Source organism: Apostichopus japonicus, chromosome 9 (genome assembly GCF_037975245.1).
Source record: "Apostichopus japonicus isolate 1M-3 chromosome 9, ASM3797524v1, whole genome shotgun sequence".
Lineage (NCBI taxonomy): Eukaryota > Metazoa > Echinodermata > Holothuroidea > Aspidochirotida > Stichopodidae > Apostichopus > Apostichopus japonicus.
The window spans coordinates 17,976,608-18,000,017 of record NC_092569.1 but is presented as its reverse complement, the minus strand read 5'-3'; the positions used below and the strand labels follow the sequence as shown (position 1 = coordinate 18,000,017).

Sequence of the window (23,410 nt, the reverse complement as noted above, 5' to 3'; positions counted from 1 at the left end):
AATACAGCTACCACTAGGATTACTTTGATATTCCTTGACTTCTCCTTTCCCATGATAATCAATTTTCTGCATTACCTCGGTAAGAATACGTAGTTTTGAATCACCAGCTTATACATTCACTTGAAGTGACAAATGTATTCATTAAATTTGACTGGGGTTATCAATAATGATTCATTTCATTGCAGCGTTGGAGGTGTCTTAATAAGGAAAGGTACTTCTGTCAGGCGAGCATTGCATTTTGCAATTTTTTATTGTATTTTACGATTTAGAATTATAAATTCATTCAGTTGTTAAGCCTTCAGTCCATCAATATTAATTGTTGATATCATGAAATAACTTTGAAATTGTTTTAATGTATGGTGATGTACTGTCAGTATTTGATTTCGTTCAGAGTTACATTACGTGTAGGTCAGTGAGCTACTGATGCTAGTACTTCCAACCTCGTATTGAAAATTTTTTTTTTTTATTACTATGGGATTATCACAACGACATAAATTAGAGAGGACATATTGCCATCGCATTTCTACTGTAATTTTGAGTATTATATTTAACGTGATGTATGCAACGAATGTCAGCTGTAGTAATCCATGCTAAAGAAAAACAAAACAAAGATGAGGAGTGGAGAGGTGGGCTGTAAAGGAGCAACTAAGTCTTGCGTTGAAATTGATTGTGAACCTTCCAATATATTAATATGTAAATTAGTTTATCATAAAAGTAAATTAATCGGTTAATCTTCTAGCAGTTACATGTGTGCATCATAACAATTAATATGTAGGAGCATGGATATACTGAATGCGGATCACAGTGTCTGTGCTGTTTTATGTTATATCTTGCTACATTCCTCTTTCGCGATCTCCTTTCCTGGCTGTAGACGACCGTGGCAATAGTTTTGTAACAAAACCAAAAAAAGACAAAAAAGGAGGAAACTTGTGCAGGTCTCTATATTTCCTGCTGTAACATATTACGCTATCATAAAGAAGTATTATTCATGTCTTATCTGGGTAGTATAACCTATTGCTCTTCCTTCAGTCCCGGAGTAGCGGTCGAATGGTAAACCACATACAAAATCTTTCCCTTCTACATAAAAAGTGACTGAATGAGTTAACTCCCTCATACAGCAGATAATCGAGCGGAACGCAATACGTATAGCAGGAAACTTCAGTTTCAGTTAACTACGTATAATAAATTAACTTCATTGCGTATCCCCATACTATACAAGGATACACGTTAGGTTTCACGTTAGAAGCCAAGTTGATACTGAGAATGGTCAGATTTATCTTGGGAAGTAAAACAAAATGCATTGTTATCGTTTTTTTACAAGTGCATCAAAACTGAAATGGAACGTACTGCATGATCGACAATTAGCACAGTCCATGTCTGGAGATAGGTGATTATATATTTAATGATCCAACCGAGTGTGGCTGGAAGTAATATCAAACGGGGAAAACAGAAGACAATTTAAGCGCATTACTATAACTTTATACTATTTGGATCGTCACTATCGGCAGTATGAACTTAAATTCGCTGGTTAGAACTATAACCACAAAAAAATGATTTGAAGATTTGCATCAACCGTAGTATCTAATGAGTCGTCAGTTTGTTATGAAAAGAAATTCATTTATCCCTCTCTAATTCTTATGTCCCCATGTTGTTTTCGGGATTACCCTTAATGTTATTTTCTGTTATTTTCTAGAAGCTCAGGATGGTGTAGAAACGAACATTTTCGATTGACTAAAATATGATTTCACAATTGCAATACCGTTTCGTTCAATTTTGATGGCGTACTGAACAACTGATACCACATTCATATTTATATATGGTTTAAACTCAGATTGACATCTTAGAAGCAGCTTAATTTTAAGAAGCGTAAATCACTTGGGATCATGCATATGCACCACTTCAAATTATGCTATGATTTCACACATACAAAAAGCAACAAATGAATTCAATTTTCCACTGTAAAAACAGTGTTGTTACAATATTTAAAGAGTGATACCCAGTTATGTTGGACAGGTTTAATAACCCCTTTTACCTAAAATTGCTACCGTACCCAATCCGTGGTAGCCTATCCAAGTAGTCAACATTAAAGAAATGAAAAGAAAAACCCTCTTCAATGTGAATCCATGAGATCATTTCTGTTTGCTTCTAGTTCACTTTTGGTACACATTAATATTTCTATTCGGCTTATATTATACTGATCTAACAAATGGTGATGTTCGTAAGATCTTAAACAGAAGCGATGTGTTTGAGACCGTACATGTGCCTAATTTGAGACATCATTCATATTTCGATACAACCAAGTTACAAAGTAATTATGAATTATCGCAGGAGCAAGTTTGGGTTTTTTGTCCACAAATATTCAAAGTGTTTCACAAATTGAAGAAATCTGAACAAAGACAAAGGAAAACAAACAGAAAAATATAAACAGATTAAATTACTCAGCGGTTTGTCATTTTTTTTATAAACTCATGATATGATCGGATAATATTTCTTTTCCTGGCACTAGCCATGTACAAACATCTCTTCTAACCGACTGGTTACGTCAATTTCACATATTGTTAGCCTTAGGAAGTCGGTCTTATTTTCAGATCAGTATACATCAGTCCACAATCGTTGTTTCTTCCATCACGAAGGTCATCCCAAAACATGTTGGTTCCACGTGTGGAGCCGTCATAGTCGCCGTTAGAATGGAAAGGCCCACACTGGACACATCCACCTCCACCGACTGGAAAAAACTCGCAATAATAATCATTAGCACATGTAGTACTGCTAGGTTGATAGTAATAATGCCCAAACCACCAGGCGCCCACGTGCTTCTCTGCACAGTGGTAGTCACTCCAACCGTCGTTATCTTGATCCCTCGTACTGAATAACTTATTTTTATGCCATGACATACGATCAATTCCTGTTCAAATGAGATATAATAGAATGGGAGATCAATGTAATTAGTATAGTTTAATTTAAGACGTATAAGTATTGATATTTACTTAAATTTGTGCGAGATACTCTGCGGAAGATGATACATTATAGTTGGTAATTTTGAATTACCTTAATATATAAGTAATTCAACATCAATTCACAAAAGTTAACTGATGCATTAGATAGAATTACTGAAAGCGATATTAGAACTTATAGTCCTTATTTCAATGACGTGTAACTGGTTATACTGCTAAATTTAATTTAACCATTATCTTATTTTGACAGATTTCGACGCTAAACGACTCTCACAAACATCTGATGAAAACCATGCTCTATTTGTGAGATTTCACGTCGGGTTTAATCATATTGTCAGGAGGCTATCATTATCAATGTTTGTTTCAATAAACCGTTTCTTTTCTGTCCATATTTGCAAGATACATTTAAAAAGTATCGTTGATACACAAAACACCAGGTCATTATAGCTTCAATATATTAGAGGATTTGCAATTCCAGTAAAGACGGTTGAGGTACTTATTAAAACATGAACCATGACACAGTGACTTTACATTTTGACTTGCTGGAGGCTACAGTCACATGTTTGAAGAAATATCAACGCTGTTATATCTCCCAATTGGAATACGAACTGAATACCCTTAGCTGGTTTGGAAAGTTATGTGTTCAAAGTATCTCTGTCACGAGACTTATAGTGACGAGTGTAGGGTGTGCAATGATAAGGCGGTCCTACATGAGTGCAGTGTTGTTGAATAATAAAGTTTAGGAAGTTATCTGGAACTAGGTGGCTTTATATGACAATCGTAACTGTTGCAACCAATGTTAGGACGTCAACTCACAACACGAACTAGAAGCATATATTGTGGTTATATGACTTGCTTCCATACTTACAGTCTGTACCTTCTTGCAAACTTTGGAATAACCTTAATGAACAATAATTATTAGGGCGTGCTCCAGATGATTACAAATTAAAGTACTCTAGTGATTTCTTCAGGTAGGGCATATCAAATTAATCTTTCGTGATGTGTAATTCATAATTTCGCGATTTTTTGTTTCTTATTTTTGATCAAATTAAGAACTTCCAGGGGCACTGATTAAGTGAAAGTAACAAACATGATGGACGAAATTTATTGCAATATGTTGTATTTCTTAAATTCAACAGGTAAATCGAAGTCTGCATTTTGTTTCGATCATGAGTGAAATTCGCAGAAAGCTGCTCAGAACATTAAATGAATATTTTATCATTCATATTTCAACTTTAATATTACCATAACGTTTCATGGTATAAACAATTACATACCAACTGAACTGGTAGAATCATATCCATCGATGTTTACTAGTCTATATTTACTCTGTTCATCACTAATCCGGAAGAGATTATACTTCGCAAAGTATGACGAGCCATGCCGATCAGTAATGTCAATTCTAAGCTCGTAGTTTTTCTGATTAGTCAAAAGGGCAATCTTGTCGTTGCCGAGCCAAAATTCAGTATTGAGAAACCCAAAACCATTTTTGTACTCATCCCAGTAGCGATAGAAATCGATCGATCCGTCCATCCGACGTTGTAACACCTGTGTTGAATACAAATGGTAGACAATTTGCACAGGTAACACGCCGATCTATTCATTCGATTTGGCGATATCGTGCTAGGGCCTCTTGTAAGGACTGCCTTCATCTCAATTGGTGGTACTGGTTCAAATAATTATGATTGCATTTTCGTGTTTATTCTTTACAATAAACTCACAAACATGTGCTAACTATGCAATAAATTTGGTATGTAATAAATGTAAACACCGAACGACTTCAATTTTTATGTAATTTTCTTACCTCACATTTGAATCAAACGAACACTTTGTACATCTAATATTTAAATAATTCCACCCTTCTTAAATTTTGTTTCAGAAAATGAATAACTCTAGAACAAAAATACTTCCAACTACTAACGCATATAGAACTTGAAAATCATCAAATACAAGAAGTTTACCTATCAATTCTTTCTTGTTGTCCATTCTACTTATGCGACCACTTAGTCTTAACGACATGAACTTGTAGTTTACAAAATATATTTTACCTTTATTATTATTAACCGAAATAAATTTTACCTTGTACAATGCAAAACAGAAACCAATTTAAATACAGCAATGGCTTCCGTGTATTTATCACATATACCATTACATAAATTGGCCATCAACCAAGTGAATTGTTCGCTTGACGATACATTACGTCACAACTTTTCCTTTTTGAACAAAGAACGCAAACTGGTTCCACTGTGTACACCTTTGGCAGCAAGAACACTTACCGTCCATCTTCCTTCATCAATGGAATTGTTACAAAGTACTTCGAACGGTTCTTTCGCGCCAACTGGTTGGATCAAATATACACCGGAATCAAGGGAGTCTCCTTCACATTGGTCAAATACTTCTTGACAATCTCTGGGATACTCGCCGGATTGGTAGTAAAAATAGGAAATATCTATAGGTGATACAAAACATTCTTGTAGACTCAGGAAAATATAACAGGTTCATGAATGACCGTTTTTAAAAATATTAAGAAACTACTACTATACGAGACATCAACATTTCAATAGCTCTAAAATTATTGATGAAGATATTGTTGTCTGATAATGGGTAATTATTATTTCATCCCTCCAATTAGAAGAATATGAGATACTTTAAATGATTGAATATTGGAGCATATAACAAGACAAAACATGAAAGTGTATGTTTAAGGACATATAATCATCAAGAAAATAAAAGGGGTTTGTTAAATGACATAAACTCATCAAGAAAACAAAGAACGAGTTGTTTAGAAACATTCAGTCATCATTAAAAACTAAATGGATGCTTTTTAGATATAAAAGTTGTAAAACAATAGCCGAATAGAAGATTATTCCAAGGGTAAAAAATGGGTAAAAGGATGAAGACAGATGAAACTATGTGAAATATGTAACAAGTAAGAACAAGTGGCAAAACAATTACTATAATATATTTGTTCTTCTTCAAAGACTGAGAGTACCTTTTACAAAGGAGTATCGAGTTGTGTTCCCATTATTTTAACTGTAACGCGACTGATAGGTATTTTTTTAACAGCAGAAATGTTATCAATGAAACTGAACCTTAACTAATGAATTAAGCAGACAGAATCAAAACTGCCTATCATTACCATGATTTGTGCTTCTTCTGTTTCGGTTAAGAGGAAGATGCTCACTGGTCACATCAACAATCTCCTGAAGGCAAAAAATCACAAAAGATAGTTTCAAGTTTTTATAAGAATAGAATATGCTTCACTGCCGTTTTTTGATGAAAGCAACAAATTACATTTACATTAGTAAAAAAAGCACACAAACATTTGTTTGGCCATTGTAGCCAACTGATGCAGTAACTACGACAGCCACGAAGAAGTAATGAACTTATTCCTGTTACTTAAAATCTTTAGATGATAACAGCATTACCTTTCAGACATTGTGTGGAAAATTGTAATCTGCATTTATATTTCCTTGGCATCGCAATAAATGGAGTCTGACAGTCTACTTTTGTTCAAGTGTACCATGGATTTAATGAAGAACGTTTAACTCAATAAATTGCAACGTTGAATAAATGACGTATAAGGAACCGTAAAAAATGAAATAGCTTTTTTCGTAACACAGAAGATCAATGGATAGATCATTTCTTTCAAAATTGCACTACTGAAAGGAACTTTTTTTAAGGAATATTATAAATGTATCAAATGAAGCAAAAAAATAATTCCAATAATTTACTTCCGAATATGGTACATGAGTACCTAATGATGTGTACAAATAAACGGTGAGTTACATAAACAAAACAAAAACTTAAGACTTCAAGAGGTTGGAACTAATTTTAATAAGTATATGGTTTACTTAAGAATCGCCTTTTTTGTTGAGAGTAGAACGTTATGATTTTTAATTACGCGTTTTCACGCGTTTTTCAGAAACGGGCGTTTCCTTGTAATGATTTCAAGTAGTTACCACTTAGCTACGCATTGAACGCAATACTTCACAATGACGTGAGAGTTATTGTAGTAAGTTGAAAACAAATCATGGGATTCACATTCAGTATAGTCCTAGGCTAGTAACATTAACTTTATGAAGGTGGTTGATACTTTCCTCTGTATCTAACTTACAGAATGTAAGAATCAAACATATGTCCAAATGTTTATACATTAAAATTGTTTACTTTTACAAAGTTATTTTCGAAAATTAAATAAACAAATCATACGATGTGAAATGAGATTAGATATGCATTCAATTTGATGACCAAATGTAACAGACATAACGTCTAGACGGTGTTCTTTTCCTATTTCACAACACCGTCATTCCAAAATCGTCTTCCAGCTATATTGCTGTACGGATTAAATCTAATGCATGTATTTGAGGGGTTTCATTGCCTCGAAATTGTATTTGCTTTATGCATGTAAGAGTTCTTTAGTTAAAATTATAATGAAATATACGAGGTTCGGGTGGAAGCATATAAACACCTCTTGCTCTATATAAATACCTCTTGCTCTTTTAAAAATTAAAAAGAAGCATCTTCAAAGCTAAATACTTCACAAACGGATTTAAGCAGTAGACTGAAAGAAATTCTAAAAACACTTGTATCAGGGGAGCTAGTTTAGAAATATTCTCTATGAGATATTTTTTTGTTAAAAGCGGGAACGATTTTATCATTAACCTGCAACTTATATATGTAAGCGTTTAGTTTTTATTAAAATTCAATATCATTATTTGAAAAGCGTCAATTTGTGTTTTAACAAGAAGTATTAATTTTCTAAGTTTTTTTTTGTAAGTTTGATTCATACTTGATTTTTCCTAATTTGTATTAACTTTGTTTCTTATTCTGAACACAAATTAGTTTTATTAAAAGAATGACGTTTAACATTATCAGATATTATTAAAAAGTAAAGTTGTCAAACTATACCAAAAGTATCTTTTAATTACAGTCATTTCTGGACCCTTCAAGGAAATGAATTACAAAGATATATTTATATTTCTAGCCTTGATATATAAATGTTTAAAAGGTTGCATGTTGGCAATCAAATCTAAGCAATCTTTGTTGGCACATAATAATCATGCAATCATGACGATGTCTATTTTGTGCCAAAAAGGTAATACAGCCATGATACATATTAGTACCAACACGAACGTCGAGAGAGGCAACTGTTATAATGGAAGACTTACTACGGCTTTAACGTGCTTGTCTATTGCTTCAAATGTATCATTTTGTACAATCCGTTAAAGTACCTAGCCAATTAGCCTCATATTCAGTACATTTGTTGTGTGCGATATATCACTCAAAATCTGTTGAATGTTTTTGAAAAACTCTTTTGGTGTCTAAGATATACACATTTGAAGTCTTGATAAATCAGATATATATTACAGGTATCTAATTGTGTGTTAATATTACATGGCTGGGTTAGAGTAGATACAACAAAAATATAAAGGCAATGCAAAATTTAAAAGCTTAAGTTGTAAAACGATCGAAGGTGACGAAGAAGAAAGGTGACATGGTATATTAAAATCGCCAAGAGAAATTTAAAACAGCAAAGTAAAAAATAATTTGTTAAATTAAATTAATTAAGTATACTCACCATTTCCCCGTGAGAAGATGAAATCGTTGCTACGAAGCAGATCACAATCCAGATCAAACAATTGCGTGTCATCTTGAAACAAATTGTGGATAATATTTAGAGAGATAGAGAGAGAGAGAAATGTTTATCCTATCGCTCCTCAGACGAGAATGATTCCTTTGAAAAAATGGTTCTTTGATTGTTTATCGACTCACCTCAGAAATAACCAAGTGACATAACCGAAGCATTTAAGGGCCGAGTTTTAGTATCAGTTATATTTGTTAACACTGCCGTACATTGCGGTAAAGTGTGCGTTTGTTCAACAATGGAGCTTTCACCACCTTCCTGGTTCATAGTATTGCTGTTTATATATATATGGAATATATATCATTCCGAATTTACAGGTAAAATTGTATAAACAAACAAGATGACAACACATTATTACATAGATGCAACAAGTTGTTGATATTAACGAAACATACAACCTTACAACCACAAATTTTTGTTTTTGTTTTTATTCTTTATGAAGTTCATATGTAAGTGAGTTTTACAGTAAAGCGTAAGGTTATCATGGTTTATAGATTGATTACAACCTATATTCAACATGTTATATACTTAACAATATTTAAATTGTTACATGTGTAAGGGTCTAATTGTAATATTTTACACATCATTCAGACAAAGGTAAAAGTTCATTATTATAATCACTGCAGTTGTATTTACCAATTATCCACTACCATTATAATCTGTTTAGTAATGAGCAATTGATTTCGAAGCTCACGAAAGATTCAATGTGAAAATGTTCTTACATGAATAATGTTGTTGCGGTGTTTTTTGCGTCGTAAAGGGCGAGTGCCGATATCGTATAAGCATAGTCTTCACAATATAAGATGCTTCTCAAGAATCAATCCCATGCTCAACAGAAGACCTCTTGACACCTCTTGATACCGATAAGCCACTTTCACTACATACAGGGATCATCATAAAACAAAAACTGTTAGCAAACTCATGAGTATCCACTAAATAGTTTATGTAAGAGAATGTGTTAAATTAAGAAGGCCTGACGTTTCGATCCTAGCAGGATCTTTTTCAGTGGCTGAATGACAAAGTAACAGAGACTACAAGGGACTAAAATACATAATACAGACAGATAGCACAACATACAGGGATGACAGAATAGAGCTATGTCTTTTGGTAAGCTTAGTAACAGATTGGGTGCATGTTCCGTTGTCTTTGAGGTAACGGAGAAGCTCTATTTTATTTGTATATTTCTATATATCATCATAGTCAAAGCTTAACACAGACATTAATGCTATATGCATGGCACCTGGAATATTTCGACATCACCTGTCGGGAAGATGGACTGGACTACAATAATATATTTGGTAAAGAGGAATGTCCGATGAAACTCATAACCGAAACATAAAACTATTACAAAGAACTACAAGAACGTGTTTGGGAGCAGGAGGCTATTACACATATAGAAGCATCTGTAACGCTTCCTGATCTGAGGGATGCAGCAGGATATATCTTTCTTTAGCAAAGAACAGTAAGAAACACATTGTCGAAGTGACTCAACTATATATATATATGAATGATCCATGTAGCTTTTAATACCTTCAACGAGAGAAATGTTCACTAAACCATCAGTGTCGACTTAGCCGACCTATTATTTATATATGTGATTTCAAATGACAGATGTATACAGAGTACCGTACATGGCATGAATAATGCGAATATTTGCCGTCATTGAAACAGCTGCAAGCATTGTTTATGCACAGCGCCACCTAATAAATATAATTTAACCGTCTTCTGTTCATGTTCTGGAAGGTTTGAAAATAAAGGTGTGCGCGGGTTTGAAAGAATATGGAGCAGGATATCACGAATTGGTATATTCTTGGGAGGAGGGAATAACGAATAGGTATTACCTGGGCAATTCCGGGGATTGGCATGATACGTGCGAAAAACGCCACGTCTGCCGTCGAATTATACATGTATTTGTCTCATGTTATAGTAAACGATCAATCTGGCTTTTCGAGTGTTTCCAAAGAGATATTAATTTGACTTGTGGGAAGCCAACATTAATTGCAGCTATTAAGATATCTACGTTGGTGATGTGCACCAATCATTCTGACACTGATGCTTTTAGTTGACTAGAGATACATGATTAGTGTATTAATTTAAACGGCTTCAATGAACAATATCACCCATTTTACATCAATGGTATATAGACTCCATACTGCACTGAGTAAGAGGAAATGCTCTTGGTCTACCTGAACGTTTAATTTATCATTCACTGACGAGTGTGTAATTTGCCTTTGCCTTTACCTTTGAAAGTTATGAAACAAAACACATGAGGTGAAGTGTTTGTTTTATTTCACTGGAATGATTTGAAGAATTAGAATTATATTATATATTTTATAATTCAGCGTTGACGCTAGCAGCTCGACAGGGAAGGAACTTATGTCAGCAGTATAAAAAAATAATAATTAAGAATAGCAATTAGCTGTTTAAATGTTCAATTGAAACCTCTAGTCTCTGTCTGTCTTCATATATCTTTCCACCCACCTCTCTCCCTCTCTCCTTCTCTTGCCTTATATATATATATATATATATATATATATATATATATATATATATATATATATATATATATTTATATATATATATATATATATATATATATATATATATATATATATACATACATACTCACACGTATCTATCGATCTATATATATATATATATATATATATATATATATATATATATATATATATACATGCATACTCACACGTATCTATCGATCTATATATATATATATATATATATATATATATATATATATATATATATATATATATATATATATTTCACGTTTTACATTGATGTTTCAAACATTAAAAAGCAAATGTTAAATCCTTGTAAAATTCGTTCATTTCCATAATAATGTACTACATTAGACTACTAAAATGGAAGAGGTCCTTCACGTAGCGCGTCTTAAAAAAAAAAGGAATCAAGGTAAGAGTTGTTTCTGCTACACCTAGAAAACTTACTTCTATTCTAAAAAAATGCGTCGAGTTTTTTCATATTACATATGCTAACAACTAGCAGTTCAATATTGACTTCATACGGATCGCGTTTACGAACGCATTGGAAGAAAAAACTGTCGTCGTTTTTGGTCCCTAAATTTTTGGCCGTAGTTTCATTTCCGTGTAATGAAAACCACAGTCGTTATCAGCGCCTGTAATAGAATCCCAAAATATGTTGGTTCCGCGTGTTGACCCATCGAAATCGGCGTTCAAATGAACATTCCCACACTCAGCACAGCCATCACCATTGGGAAACCTCTCGCAATACCCATGTTCTGTAACACAACCAGATGCCACGCCATCGTTGAGTTCTCCAAACCACCAGGCGCCTTTGTGTCTCTCTGCACAATTCAAGTCGGTCGAGTTGTCGTTATCTCGATCATATGTACTGAAAGACATGTTTTATGCCAGCTCAGTTTATCGTCACCTAATAAAATATGATTAAAGAACATAAATCTCTATTATATATGCGTACCTAGTGCTGATGAAAAAAAGTAGTCTCAACTTGAGTTAAATAGAGATCATCAGCACCAAAATATTTGATAATCTTCTTTATTAAAAAAGGCTTGTCTAATCTTGCAATCTTGCTAATTCTGAATTTTCTAGAATTAGAAGAGTATAGCATAATGGAAAAAACAATACTTATTTCATAAGATGCCTCGGCGAATATGAACATGCAAATATTAGGCAGTATACTGCAATGAACAGTAACTAAATACGGTAGTATCTTACTAGCAATGAATGATGCAATATAAAAAAATCATCGTATTCGATTTTGTCAGATTGTAAAGTGAAATCTAGGAAGGTGATGTCGCTAGAAGCTTTTGTTGGCCTCTTATTTACTTTCTTTCGTGAAATTGGAAACTTAAAGCAAATACCTGTTTCTTCATGCGTGTTTAATGAATTAGTTTCAATAACCCACGCAACCCACAATCACACTGTAGCATGATCTAGCATGGTACTTATTAGGTGGGGTGGGCAGGCGTTAGGAGTTTTTGGTTGTCCAATTTTAGAAACTCCACAAAAAAATACGTTATGAAAGTACTGTTACTCAGACTTAGACTCAGACTCAGACTCAGAATTATGACTGCAGTTAAATGTGTTAGATGCTAGGCAATCATGCAGATGGGTTCGCCTGACAGAAGTTAATTAATTTGCAATGCATGACTTCTAGCAAGCTCAATAAATACCGCCATGACACCGTTTACAATTCTAAATAGTATTGATCGTTTCATGATGTAAACTCTTTAGTCGTTTCATGATACAAACGCTACGGGTTATTATTTATCGATTTAAGCACTACAAAATTGTAGCTCAGTGCACTCCGTAATATAGTTCAAAATCTACCGAAGACTTTATGAAGCATTGCAAACTATTCAAATGTTCTTATTTTACTTTCAATTTAAACACAATGATGGTGAATTCATTAAATCAGTAGCCTACTGCAGTGTATATCAGTCTTTTCATACGGACCCAATGACATGCAGGTTAAATGACCAACAAGTTTCCTTATATTCTATGATTATCATTTTCACACATAACTTTGACTCTTTCGCAACGTTTTGACGTTGAAAAACACTTTTCCTTTATCTCTTTGCTTTATGCAAACATAACTCATACGGACAGGCTGTACTTAAACTTTAGGCTGAGGGCATAAACTTGATTTATACATATATGCTGAAGTTGTATTGTGTTTCTAAGTTGGTGAATATCAGAATATTGTTTTCTGTATGGAAAAGTACATATTTCACATTTCAAGGTGATGAGGGTTGATGGGTTTGATGTATTTGGCATAATAGTGTCGACATTTGTTTGATTGTCTCATCGAAAAGCATTAAGGAAGGTTAATGTTCGGAGAGATTTAGCTCATACAACAACAGTGACACTTTTCAGTTAATTGAAATCTATGTAATTCACTAGTTCATGGTTATATAATGCATACAATGGATATGGTTGTCACTTGTTGAATGCGTATAAATAGAAATGGAACTTTCTGGTATGTCGAGGCACGACTTGGCTACCCTCAAATTGTTGTAATTCTGTGTACATTGTCAGATAAAAAGCACCCGAGTTGCACTATATACAGTACGTAATAAGTTATAATTGTCAATTATAGAAGTGTGTAATGCACATTTACATCAGTAGAATCAATGTGGCTTAGTGGTCGAACTATCCATCCATCCATCCGAAACTCCAATTTATTTTCTAAAGCAATCATCCTAATTTATCAATTATGACTCATATATTATTTCTCTGGTTTCTGTCATACATTTTTTTTGAGTTTACTTGGATCTTCTTTATAATATACCGTACGTATATAAATATATATCTATATATATAATATATAATATAATAATATATATATATATATAATGCATATATTATTATTATATATATTTATTTATATTTATATATATATATGTATATATATATATATATATATATATTTATATTAATATATATATATATATATATAAATATATATAATAATAATATATGCATTTATATAGCGCTAATTTTGTACAAAACATTCAAAAGTGAAAAAGCCAACCAGTCAGGTCAATCAAATAAGCAAGCTTTAAACATATACGTTTTTAGCTATATCTTGAAAGCATCCGGGGTCAAGGAGACAATACACATCAATTCTACCGGAAGTGAACTCCACAACCGAGGTCCTTTGCAGGCAATAGCCATCAGTGTGTAAATTTAGCGGTCGTCCGGTCGTCCGAGACGACCAAATTACCTGCCGGACAACCAAAACTTGTCAAATCGTGAAGTACTGGTTGCCCGGCGGACAACCAAAAACTTTCAAAAAGGCTGGTTAATGTTCCGTGAAACAAACGGAAAAAGACACGGAAACAAGCGTGAAACCAAAAACTTAAAATGACATTTCAAATAGGAAGAAACTCATTCCAAACTCCGCCTTCATTTAATAAATAATATACGTAGGAAGGCCAAGCCCTCACATTGACATGGACCACTCAAACCAAGCTTTATCATTTATGGTATTTTCTGTTCCGTCCGTTTGTCAACAAAGGCCAATCAGAGTTCAGGTTTACCCCCACGGACAAAGACCCCGCCCATCCACCATTTTTTTTTTTTGTTGTTGAGAAACGAACACCAAGTACACACTCACAACAAGGTCAACGGAAAACATAACAAAACACATTTTTGAACGAACATCTTTCATTATTTCTTTTCAAAAAACCACAACTTCTTCTGACAAGAACCAAATGTTCTCCTACTCCTACAGATCATTAAATTTGTTTGAAAATAAATATATCATAGCAATCAACTGCAAGGTACAGGGTTACCAAAACTTCATTACAGATATTTTCATGCTAAAAATAGACAATGACGCTTTACAAAGATTCCCGTGATTGATTGGCTAATAGTCCCTACCGATTGTTTGCAAACATTCTTGCATTTTCAGTGCTCAATGAACAAGAAGTAAGTTGTTTAACAACAATTACTTGCAACGTTAACTTTCCCTTGTGTAGAGATAACAAAGTTTGTAGTAAAGGCTATAATATATGTGCACTCAAATATCATAACGTTAGGCCTTGTCTCATATTTGTAACGTACATTTTGACAACAATCACTGCTGGTACGAAGATGCACTTGAATTGTTTCTGAGACTATCACTAATATTTTAATCATTGTTTTGATCAGAAAATGTTATGACTTTTGTGGGAAGCTTACATATCTGATCCGGAAAGGATATTTTATCTCACAGAATGTCTTTTCTCTGCAATAAGAGTTGCTAGTGTGAAATGTGCATTTACACCACAGTAGTTTCTGTTGCAAACTTTTTCGCGGCTCAATTGACCACGTGCTTCAGTAAAGTTTATTTTGGAGCAACATTCGTGTGTAAACTTACTTCTGTATTTTAGAACATTGAAGTTTGATGTTTTTATCGACATTGCGTAAAAATCTATTCACATAGGCCTACTGTAATTTTCACACAGATGATTGTTTGCAAAGAACCCAGGATAAATGTTGGATCAGATTTTAAAGATTTGCGCAACTGTAGTTGAAAATGAAGTTCGAACAGGCCTATGTAAATGCAGTAGTACAGTGTGGAATTTAGCGAGAGATATGCACACTGTAGGTACAGCGATTTTGAAGAGTTTGGCTGTTGGAAGCGCTGCAAGGTCAAAGCATTGAGCTACTACAGAGTTGGCGAGTAGGAAGTACAAGGGCGGATGAAGGAGGGGGCTGGGGGTATTTTTTTTTAAACGGCAGGGTGGGCGGAAGGAGTCGGCCGGGCCGCCCCTGTCAAACACCGAAGCTAAGACACTGAACCATCTGCCCTATAATATTGTGTATAATTCACAAAGTATAGGCAGTGATACTACACTAGTATTAGTACAGTAGGTCATACAATAAACGTAATTGGTGCTCGATCGGGACGCAAGCTTTCTTTTACAGGACGCAAACTTTTTCGAGGGCTTGCGTCCCTGGGACGCAAACTTTTTTTCGCTAATAACATTACTGAAACTGAAACACTAGACCAGTACTATGACGCACCTACAGCTTACCACGTGGTTATTGTATCGTTACGCCCTACAGCAAAACAACATGTACCTAACTAATGTTCACAATCTTTGCTACATTCAGCATTATTAGAAAATATACACAGAAATTGATCTAGAATCCATGAAATCGCTCAACATTCATGGTTTTCTTCGGAGTCCCAAACAAGTTTTTTTTCTGAAGATAAATTACTATAGCTTTACAGGACGACCAAAATTTCAGCAGGACAACCAAAAATTGGTGAGCTGGTTGTCCTGGGGACAACCACTTCAAATTTCTTAAATTTATACACTGGCCATATTGCCTAACGTATTATGATTGATACGAGGAACATGCAGGGTGATTTGAGAATGTGAGCGCAAAGAGTAAGAACTAGACTTCACCGCGATCATATCACATAAATACTTAGGTGCAAGACCTTTCAAACATGTAAATACTTGCAAGATTAATTTAAATTCAATCCGCTGCTGAACATGTAACCAATGAAGAGACTAAAGTAAAAGTAATGTGACAACATTTAGGAAGAACGTAAAACAACCGAGCGGTTCCATTAAGTACCATTTGAAGTCTTCGAAGCTTATAATCAGGTAAACCAATCATGAGTGCATTACAGTAGTCAATATGACTAATTACAAAGCATTAATAAGAGTTTTAGTACATTCCTTATCCAGGAATTTTCTGATCTGACGAAAATTATAGAGTCCATGGTACGCCCTAGAGCAAACTTTTCCAATATGAATGTCCATTGATATGTTGCTGTCAAGATGAACCCCTAGATTTTTGCACTATCACATGGCTTAATATCCACGTTACCTACTTTGAACATCTGAACCCGAGTCTTGAAAATAAAAAATGCTCCCAGTGTTAAGATGATACAACGTTTGCTCCCGTTTTCGTTGTCCTTATATGTTATAACACTGTAGGAAGATACGAGTTTCCTCAGTAAATAAGAGAAAGGGGGGGGGGGTTGGTTGGTTGTAAATCCGCTATACTGTATCCTCCCTGTCTCCATCACAGCCATATACTGATTCCCTCTTTTACTAACCCACTGGCCTTATTTTCATTTCTGTATATTTAATCCCACAGTCGTTCTCGTCTCCATCAAGGTTGGTCCAGTGGATGTTCGTTCCACGAGCCCGACTATCGTAGACTCCATTCAGTTGAGTCACAGAACAAATAGCACAGCCATCGCCAGTAGCAAAATAATCACAATGTGTCCACGCGTTTTGGCATGTGCTGTTGACACGAAAGGTATGCAAATTGCTATACCACCATCCACCCATATGACGCTCAGCACAGTTGTAATCATTCCAGCCGTCGTTGTCCTGGTCACGTGTACTGAACAATTTGTTCCTTTGCAACGGCAGTCCATGATAACCTGTAAACACATGAGAAAGATTCGATTTCTATCACTACACGGGATCTGTATTGGTACAAAGGGGGTTGGGGCTGGGGTTTCCCCTATCCTTATAATGATGCCCGTCCCCTCACCCATGGGTTAGATGCGGTATTATTAAACACTCTCCTTTACGCTCAAATATTTAAGATTTGGGTAATATTGGGCTAACAAAGTGTTACGCCTTCCGAGGCTATGCCCATGTAAGGTCAATTTAATTTAATGTATTTAATTGATTAGCCCATATATATATATATATATATATATATATATATATATATATATATATATATATATATATATATATATATATATATATATATATATATATATATATATATATTTATTTGTGTGTGTGTGTGTGTTTGTATGGATAAAGCAAGTCTTGGCTTTGTAATGAAAGTACACATATGTAACACAAACATAGTGTGACGTTAGATAAATACGAGTGGCACTGATGGACTATACGGAAAGCGGATTAGGGAACAAAGAAGTAGAACGGATTATAAATGTTTGTGGAACTGATATGTACAGCTCTTCATTTTAGGTGATTTTGCACTGAAGAAGAGCATTTTTGCTCGAAAGCTCTGCAAAAACCAAACATTGGCTGTTCTACTTCCAATGTGATAGATACGTATATATATATATATATATATATATATATATATATATATATATATATATATATATATATAAATATCCTTAAAAATTCTCCACAAAAAGGGGGTGAAGAGGTGATAGATACGTTTATAGTACTGATGTTTATTCCAAGTAACAAAATGACAACCTTAAATCGTGTTGTAATTAATATGATGTAAATATGGCAATACTTAAATAATAGCGAGCGTTAGACTGGGCCGCAAATCCCAATGTTATGTACAATGCAACCTCTGTTACCGTATGTTGTTATGGTAGGCTAGACCTAACCTTAACCTGACTACTACAGGAGATAGCCGAAAAGCCTGCACCAAAATTAACGACTAAGATTAGACGTTGGGATCTAACATGTCGTCTGAAAACCGTTGGTTATATATTATGGGCCTAGTACAACTCAGTCAGCGAAAGTAAAAATAATCATGGAGACCAGGACCTGTACTACGCTGCACTCGGGGGGGGGGGGGGATGTGTAGGCCTAACGTTAGGCATAGGCCTATGCTACTTAAATTTGCCAGTTATGACATGGGGCAGTTGAAGATAGGCCTAGGCCTACATCATATTTGCCTGAATGAGAGTTTAAGGCAATGCTTCACTAATGTAGCCGTAGCAATGTTTTGGTAAAAAAATAGGCATATTAAATTTCATCAACTATGAAAACATAGATATGTATTCCTATCAATATAGCACATATACGAAAGTGAAAACAACATAAACTGTATTTATCTTTGGGTTTCTGTTTTGTGACCTGTGTTCCAATTATAATAGCTCATAACATGCAGAACGGACGCAATACATTGTTGTGTAACAGTAACGCTGGCCCCATAAAGTATATCACTCGTCTATACAATGTGTCCAGATTTATATTTTAGTTCGCTTTCTTTAGCGTCTATGCGTCTGCTGAACTTCTACATCTGGTAACTAGAATTGCACTTAGAGTAAAACATTATATAACCACTATTACGAGTATAATTGCTTCTCTATAGTTGTGAGAATGAGTACGAGTAGGCTACACTAATCTCAGAGAGTGTGGTGTTAGCATTTAATGTTGTACTTTTATGTACACTCGACTCCCATTGAATGGTGACAAACCGTAATTTAGTGGAATTTTCTGATGTGTTGATCTTTTCAATTTTGTTTTGTCCATTCTAGATCTGTCATACCACTTGGTCATACCACCAGGTAGGAATCGAACCCCGGATCTTCGTGTCACGTACCACTAAGCCAGTGATTCTACTGGTGTGAATGCGTAGTTGTAGGCTTTGTGTAACTCTCATAGAATATCAGTCCGCGAATATAAGTACAGGTACACATCTTTAAGTACTAGCTCCAGTACAGACAATTATGATAGCAATAAGAGCACCAAGTATACGGACTCGCTTCTAGAAAACGACGAAGCATAATAACATCACTATAACATTAAGCAGAGAAATATTTAACTCCGTAGTTAATGTGATATATCAATGTCCAATATAATTAATATATATATATATATATATATATATATATATATATATATATATATATATATATATATATATATATATATATATATATATATATATATATATATATATATATATATATATATATAAGATAGATAATAGACAATTAGATAGATAATAGACAATTTGTATGTACGTAGATGAACGCTATAGGCCTTGATTTAAATGTCTATTTACATGATAGCAAATATTCCGATTATATCACATTCGTTGTTTAGATCATTAACGAGCTATCATTACATAATGACTGTAAATTGAAGTATTGAGAAACAAACACACTGATGTCATATACCTAATATTTCACGTGGTCTCATTTCTCGGGGTACTAAATTAAAGGTAATATATATAATCTAACTTTACAACAAACAAACATTGGAAGATAATGGGGTTTATTTGAAGTTAGTTTTTTTCACGAATGTGAAGACGTCCCAAATTTGATTTGTTTGGATTGGAAAAGTAAAAATTAAAATGGAATATTACGCCGACACAAATCGTAGCATTGTTGTTGGGGTATAAGTGATAGATACTACTGTCATGAACAACTTCCCGAATCAACTAAGAAAAAACTTATTCTATTTTTGGCAACATGTAAATGTTACTTTACAAACAAGGCGGAACACTTGACCTTGTCTAAATGTGGCACCATCGATCCACTTGAACTCCGAGCTTTATTTTTATTATTTTTTATTTATTTATTACAACTTTTATCTTCAGTAATGGAGATGGGTTTTGCAAATGATAGTTCTACAGAAATTGAATATTTAACACGACCTAATAATTGCATTTGTTTTAGTATCAACACTATTAGCAATATTTTGCTTTAAAATTATTTTAAACAAATATTAAAGTGAAAGGTTTCAGATCCCAGTGGAACTATGACATCACAGATTTACAAATCGACATGAAGCCTGACACGACTATTAAATCAGTATATATATATATATCAAACGTACACACACACACACACAAAGAACTGTTTGGGCAAGTTTCTCTTCAGAAAGATCTCTCTCATATGAGCCAAAGATCATGGTTGGGTTTGTTTGCCCCATTTTATACATTATGAATGTATTACCTGTATTAAACAACAAACTACCTACCGTGCCCGAAACCACAGATAATAAACCACTTGTCAGCATCATCCAGACAATCACAGAGAAGAAGAAACACAAGTTCTTCCCCATCGTTGTATAGGCTATGTATAGTTTAACAGCTGTATGAATAAAGTATATGTAAACACATCGGTTTATGCAATACAAATGGTAGCTCAGTGCACTCCGCAATATAGTTTAAAAATCTACCGAAGCCTTTATGAAACATTGCAAAATATTCAAATGTTCTTATTTTACTTTCAATTTAAACACAGAGGGTGAATTACTTAAATCAGTAGCCTACTGCAGTGCACAGCAGTCTTCTCGTATGGACATAATGACATGTAGGCTAAATGACTAACAAGTTTCCGTATATTCTCTGATAATCATTTCACACATAACTTTGACTCTTTTGAACTGTTTTGACGTCAAAAAACACTTTTCCTTTATGTTTTTGCTTTATGCAAACAGAACCCATCCGGACAGGCTGTACTTAAACTTTAGGAACGATGAGGGCATAAACTTGAAATATACATATATGCTGAAGTTGTATTGTGTATATAAGTGATTCTAAGTTCGTGAATGTTCAGAACATTGTTTTCTCTATGTGGAAGTACATATTTTCACATTTCAAGTTAAGACTTATCGATGGGGGGGAGGGGGGGGGGGGATGGGTTTGATGTACTTGGCACAAAAGTGTCGAAATTTGTTTGATTGTCTAATCGAAAAGCATTAAGGAAGGTTAATGTTCTGAGAGAGTTAGCTCATGCAACAACCGTGACACTTGCAGTTAATTGAAATCAATGTAATTCACTAGTTCATTGTTAAATAATGCATACGAAGGATAAGGTTTAACTATCCGTCCATCCATCCATCCATCCATCCATCCATCCATCCATCCATCCATCCATCCATCCATCCATCCATCCATCCATCCATCCATCCATCCATCCATCCATCCATCCATCCATCCATCCATCCATCCATCCATCCATCCATCCATCCATCCATCCATCCATCCATCCATCCATCCATCCATCCATCCATCCATCCATCCATCCATCCATCCATCCATCCATCCATCCATCCATCCATCCATCCATCCATCCATCCATCCATCCATCCATCCATCCATCCATCCATCCATCCATCCATCCATCCATCCATCCATCCATCCATCCATCCATCCATCCATCCATCCATCCGAAATTCCAATTTATTTTCTTACCCAATACTCCTAATTTATTAATTGTGAGTGATATATTATTTCTCCTGTTTTCTGTAATTCAATTTTGTTGGAGTATCCTTGATCTTCTTTATAATATATACATATCAATATAAATATATATAAATAAATAAATATATACATATATATATATATATATATATATATATATATATATATATATATATATATATATATATATATATATATATATATATATATATATATATATATATATATATATAGTTGGTTGGCGTCTATCTTGGCGCAGAGTGCTCTATGTCCATTGCAGTTGACTGACGATCGCTATAACGCGTGAAACTCCGAGTTACAACTACTAGTGTTCCACTAGTCTCAACTAGTATCAACATATATATATATATATATATATATATATATATATATATATATATATATATATATATATATATATATATATATATATATATATATATATATATATATATATATATATATATATATATATATATATACAATAGGCTCAAACCAATGAACCGTGCACGTAAGAAATAGGGTTCGTGTTCCCCATAGAATATACCCGCGCAGCGAGTATTTTGTTCAGTTGTCTGATGATCGCCACCCTAAGGGCGTGAAACTCCGAGTTATAGCTGTACTTACCAAGGCATATACTTATATATTTAGGCTCTGCTATTATAGCATAGAACACTCTCCTTGCAGTCCTGATTCTTTATCTTGATATATATATATATATATATATATATATATATATATATATATATATATATATATATATATATATATATATATATATATATATATATATATATATATATATATATTTATATATATATTTATCTGTCGATATTTTTTCTTTACCTGGCACCTTATGAATATTTAACACGACCTAATAATTGCATTTGTTTTAGTATCAACACTATTAGCAATATTTTGCTTTAAAATTATTTTAAACAAATATTAAAGTGAAAGGTTTCAGATCCCAGTGGAACTATGACATCACAGATTTACAAATCGACATGAAGCCTGACACGACTATTAAATCAGTATATATATATATCAAACGTACACACACACACACACAAAGAACTGTTTGGGCAAGTTTCTCTTCAGAAAGATCTCTCTCATATGAGCCAAAGATCATGGTTGGGTTTGTTTGCCCCATTTTATACATTATGAATGTATTACCTGTATTAAACAACAAACTACCTACCGTGCCCGAAACCACAGATAATAAACCACTTGTCAGCATCATCCAGACAATCACAGAGAAGAAGAAACACAAGTTCTTCCCCATCGTTGTATAGGCTATGTATAGTTTAACAGCTGTATGAATAAAGTATATGTAAACACATCGGTTTATGCAATACAAATGGTAGCTCAGTGCACTCCGCAATATAGTT

General features: G+C 33.9%; 2 protein-coding genes across 3 annotated transcripts in view; both read right to left on the bottom strand.

Annotated features, from left to right (window-relative positions):
• LOC139974234 (fibrinogen-like protein A) overlaps positions 1 to 23,410 on the bottom strand; it is a 74,794-nt gene that overhangs the window by 48,981 nt on the left and 2,403 nt on the right. The window contains exon 1 of one of the 2 annotated variants that reach the window (XM_071981240.1): positions 8,655 to 8,675. The exons of the other annotated variant lie outside the window; for it this stretch is intronic. The gene's annotated coding sequence lies outside the window, so the exon portion shown is untranslated. Of the gene's footprint in view, positions 1 to 8,654; positions 8,676 to 23,410 lie in introns of those variants that run through there. 2 annotated transcript variants of the gene reach the window in all.
• LOC139974235 (fibrinogen-like protein A) lies at positions 1,757 to 8,693 on the bottom strand. Its single transcript, XM_071981242.1, has 5 exons — positions 8,536 to 8,693; positions 6,094 to 6,157; positions 5,231 to 5,403; positions 4,232 to 4,502; positions 1,757 to 2,905 (listed from the first exon to the last, which is right to left on the bottom strand). The coding sequence occupies exons 1-5, from the start codon at positions 8,605 to 8,607 to the stop codon at positions 2,565 to 2,567; spliced, it is 921 nt and encodes a 306-aa protein (XP_071837343.1). The 5' UTR covers positions 8,608 to 8,693; the 3' UTR covers positions 1,757 to 2,564.

Coding starts and splice junctions, on each gene's coding strand:
- LOC139974235 (XM_071981242.1), bottom strand. CDS start 8,607: ATGACACGCAATTGTTTGATCTGGATTGTGATCTGCTTCGTAGCAACG. Junction 6,158..8,535: donor CATCTTCTCACGGGGAAATG/GTGAGTATACTT, acceptor TTTTGCCTTCAG/GAGATTGTTGATGTGACCAG. Junction 4,503..5,230: donor TTGATGAAGGAAGATGGACG/GTAAGTGTTCTT, acceptor TATTCAACACAG/GTGTTACAACGTCGGATGGA.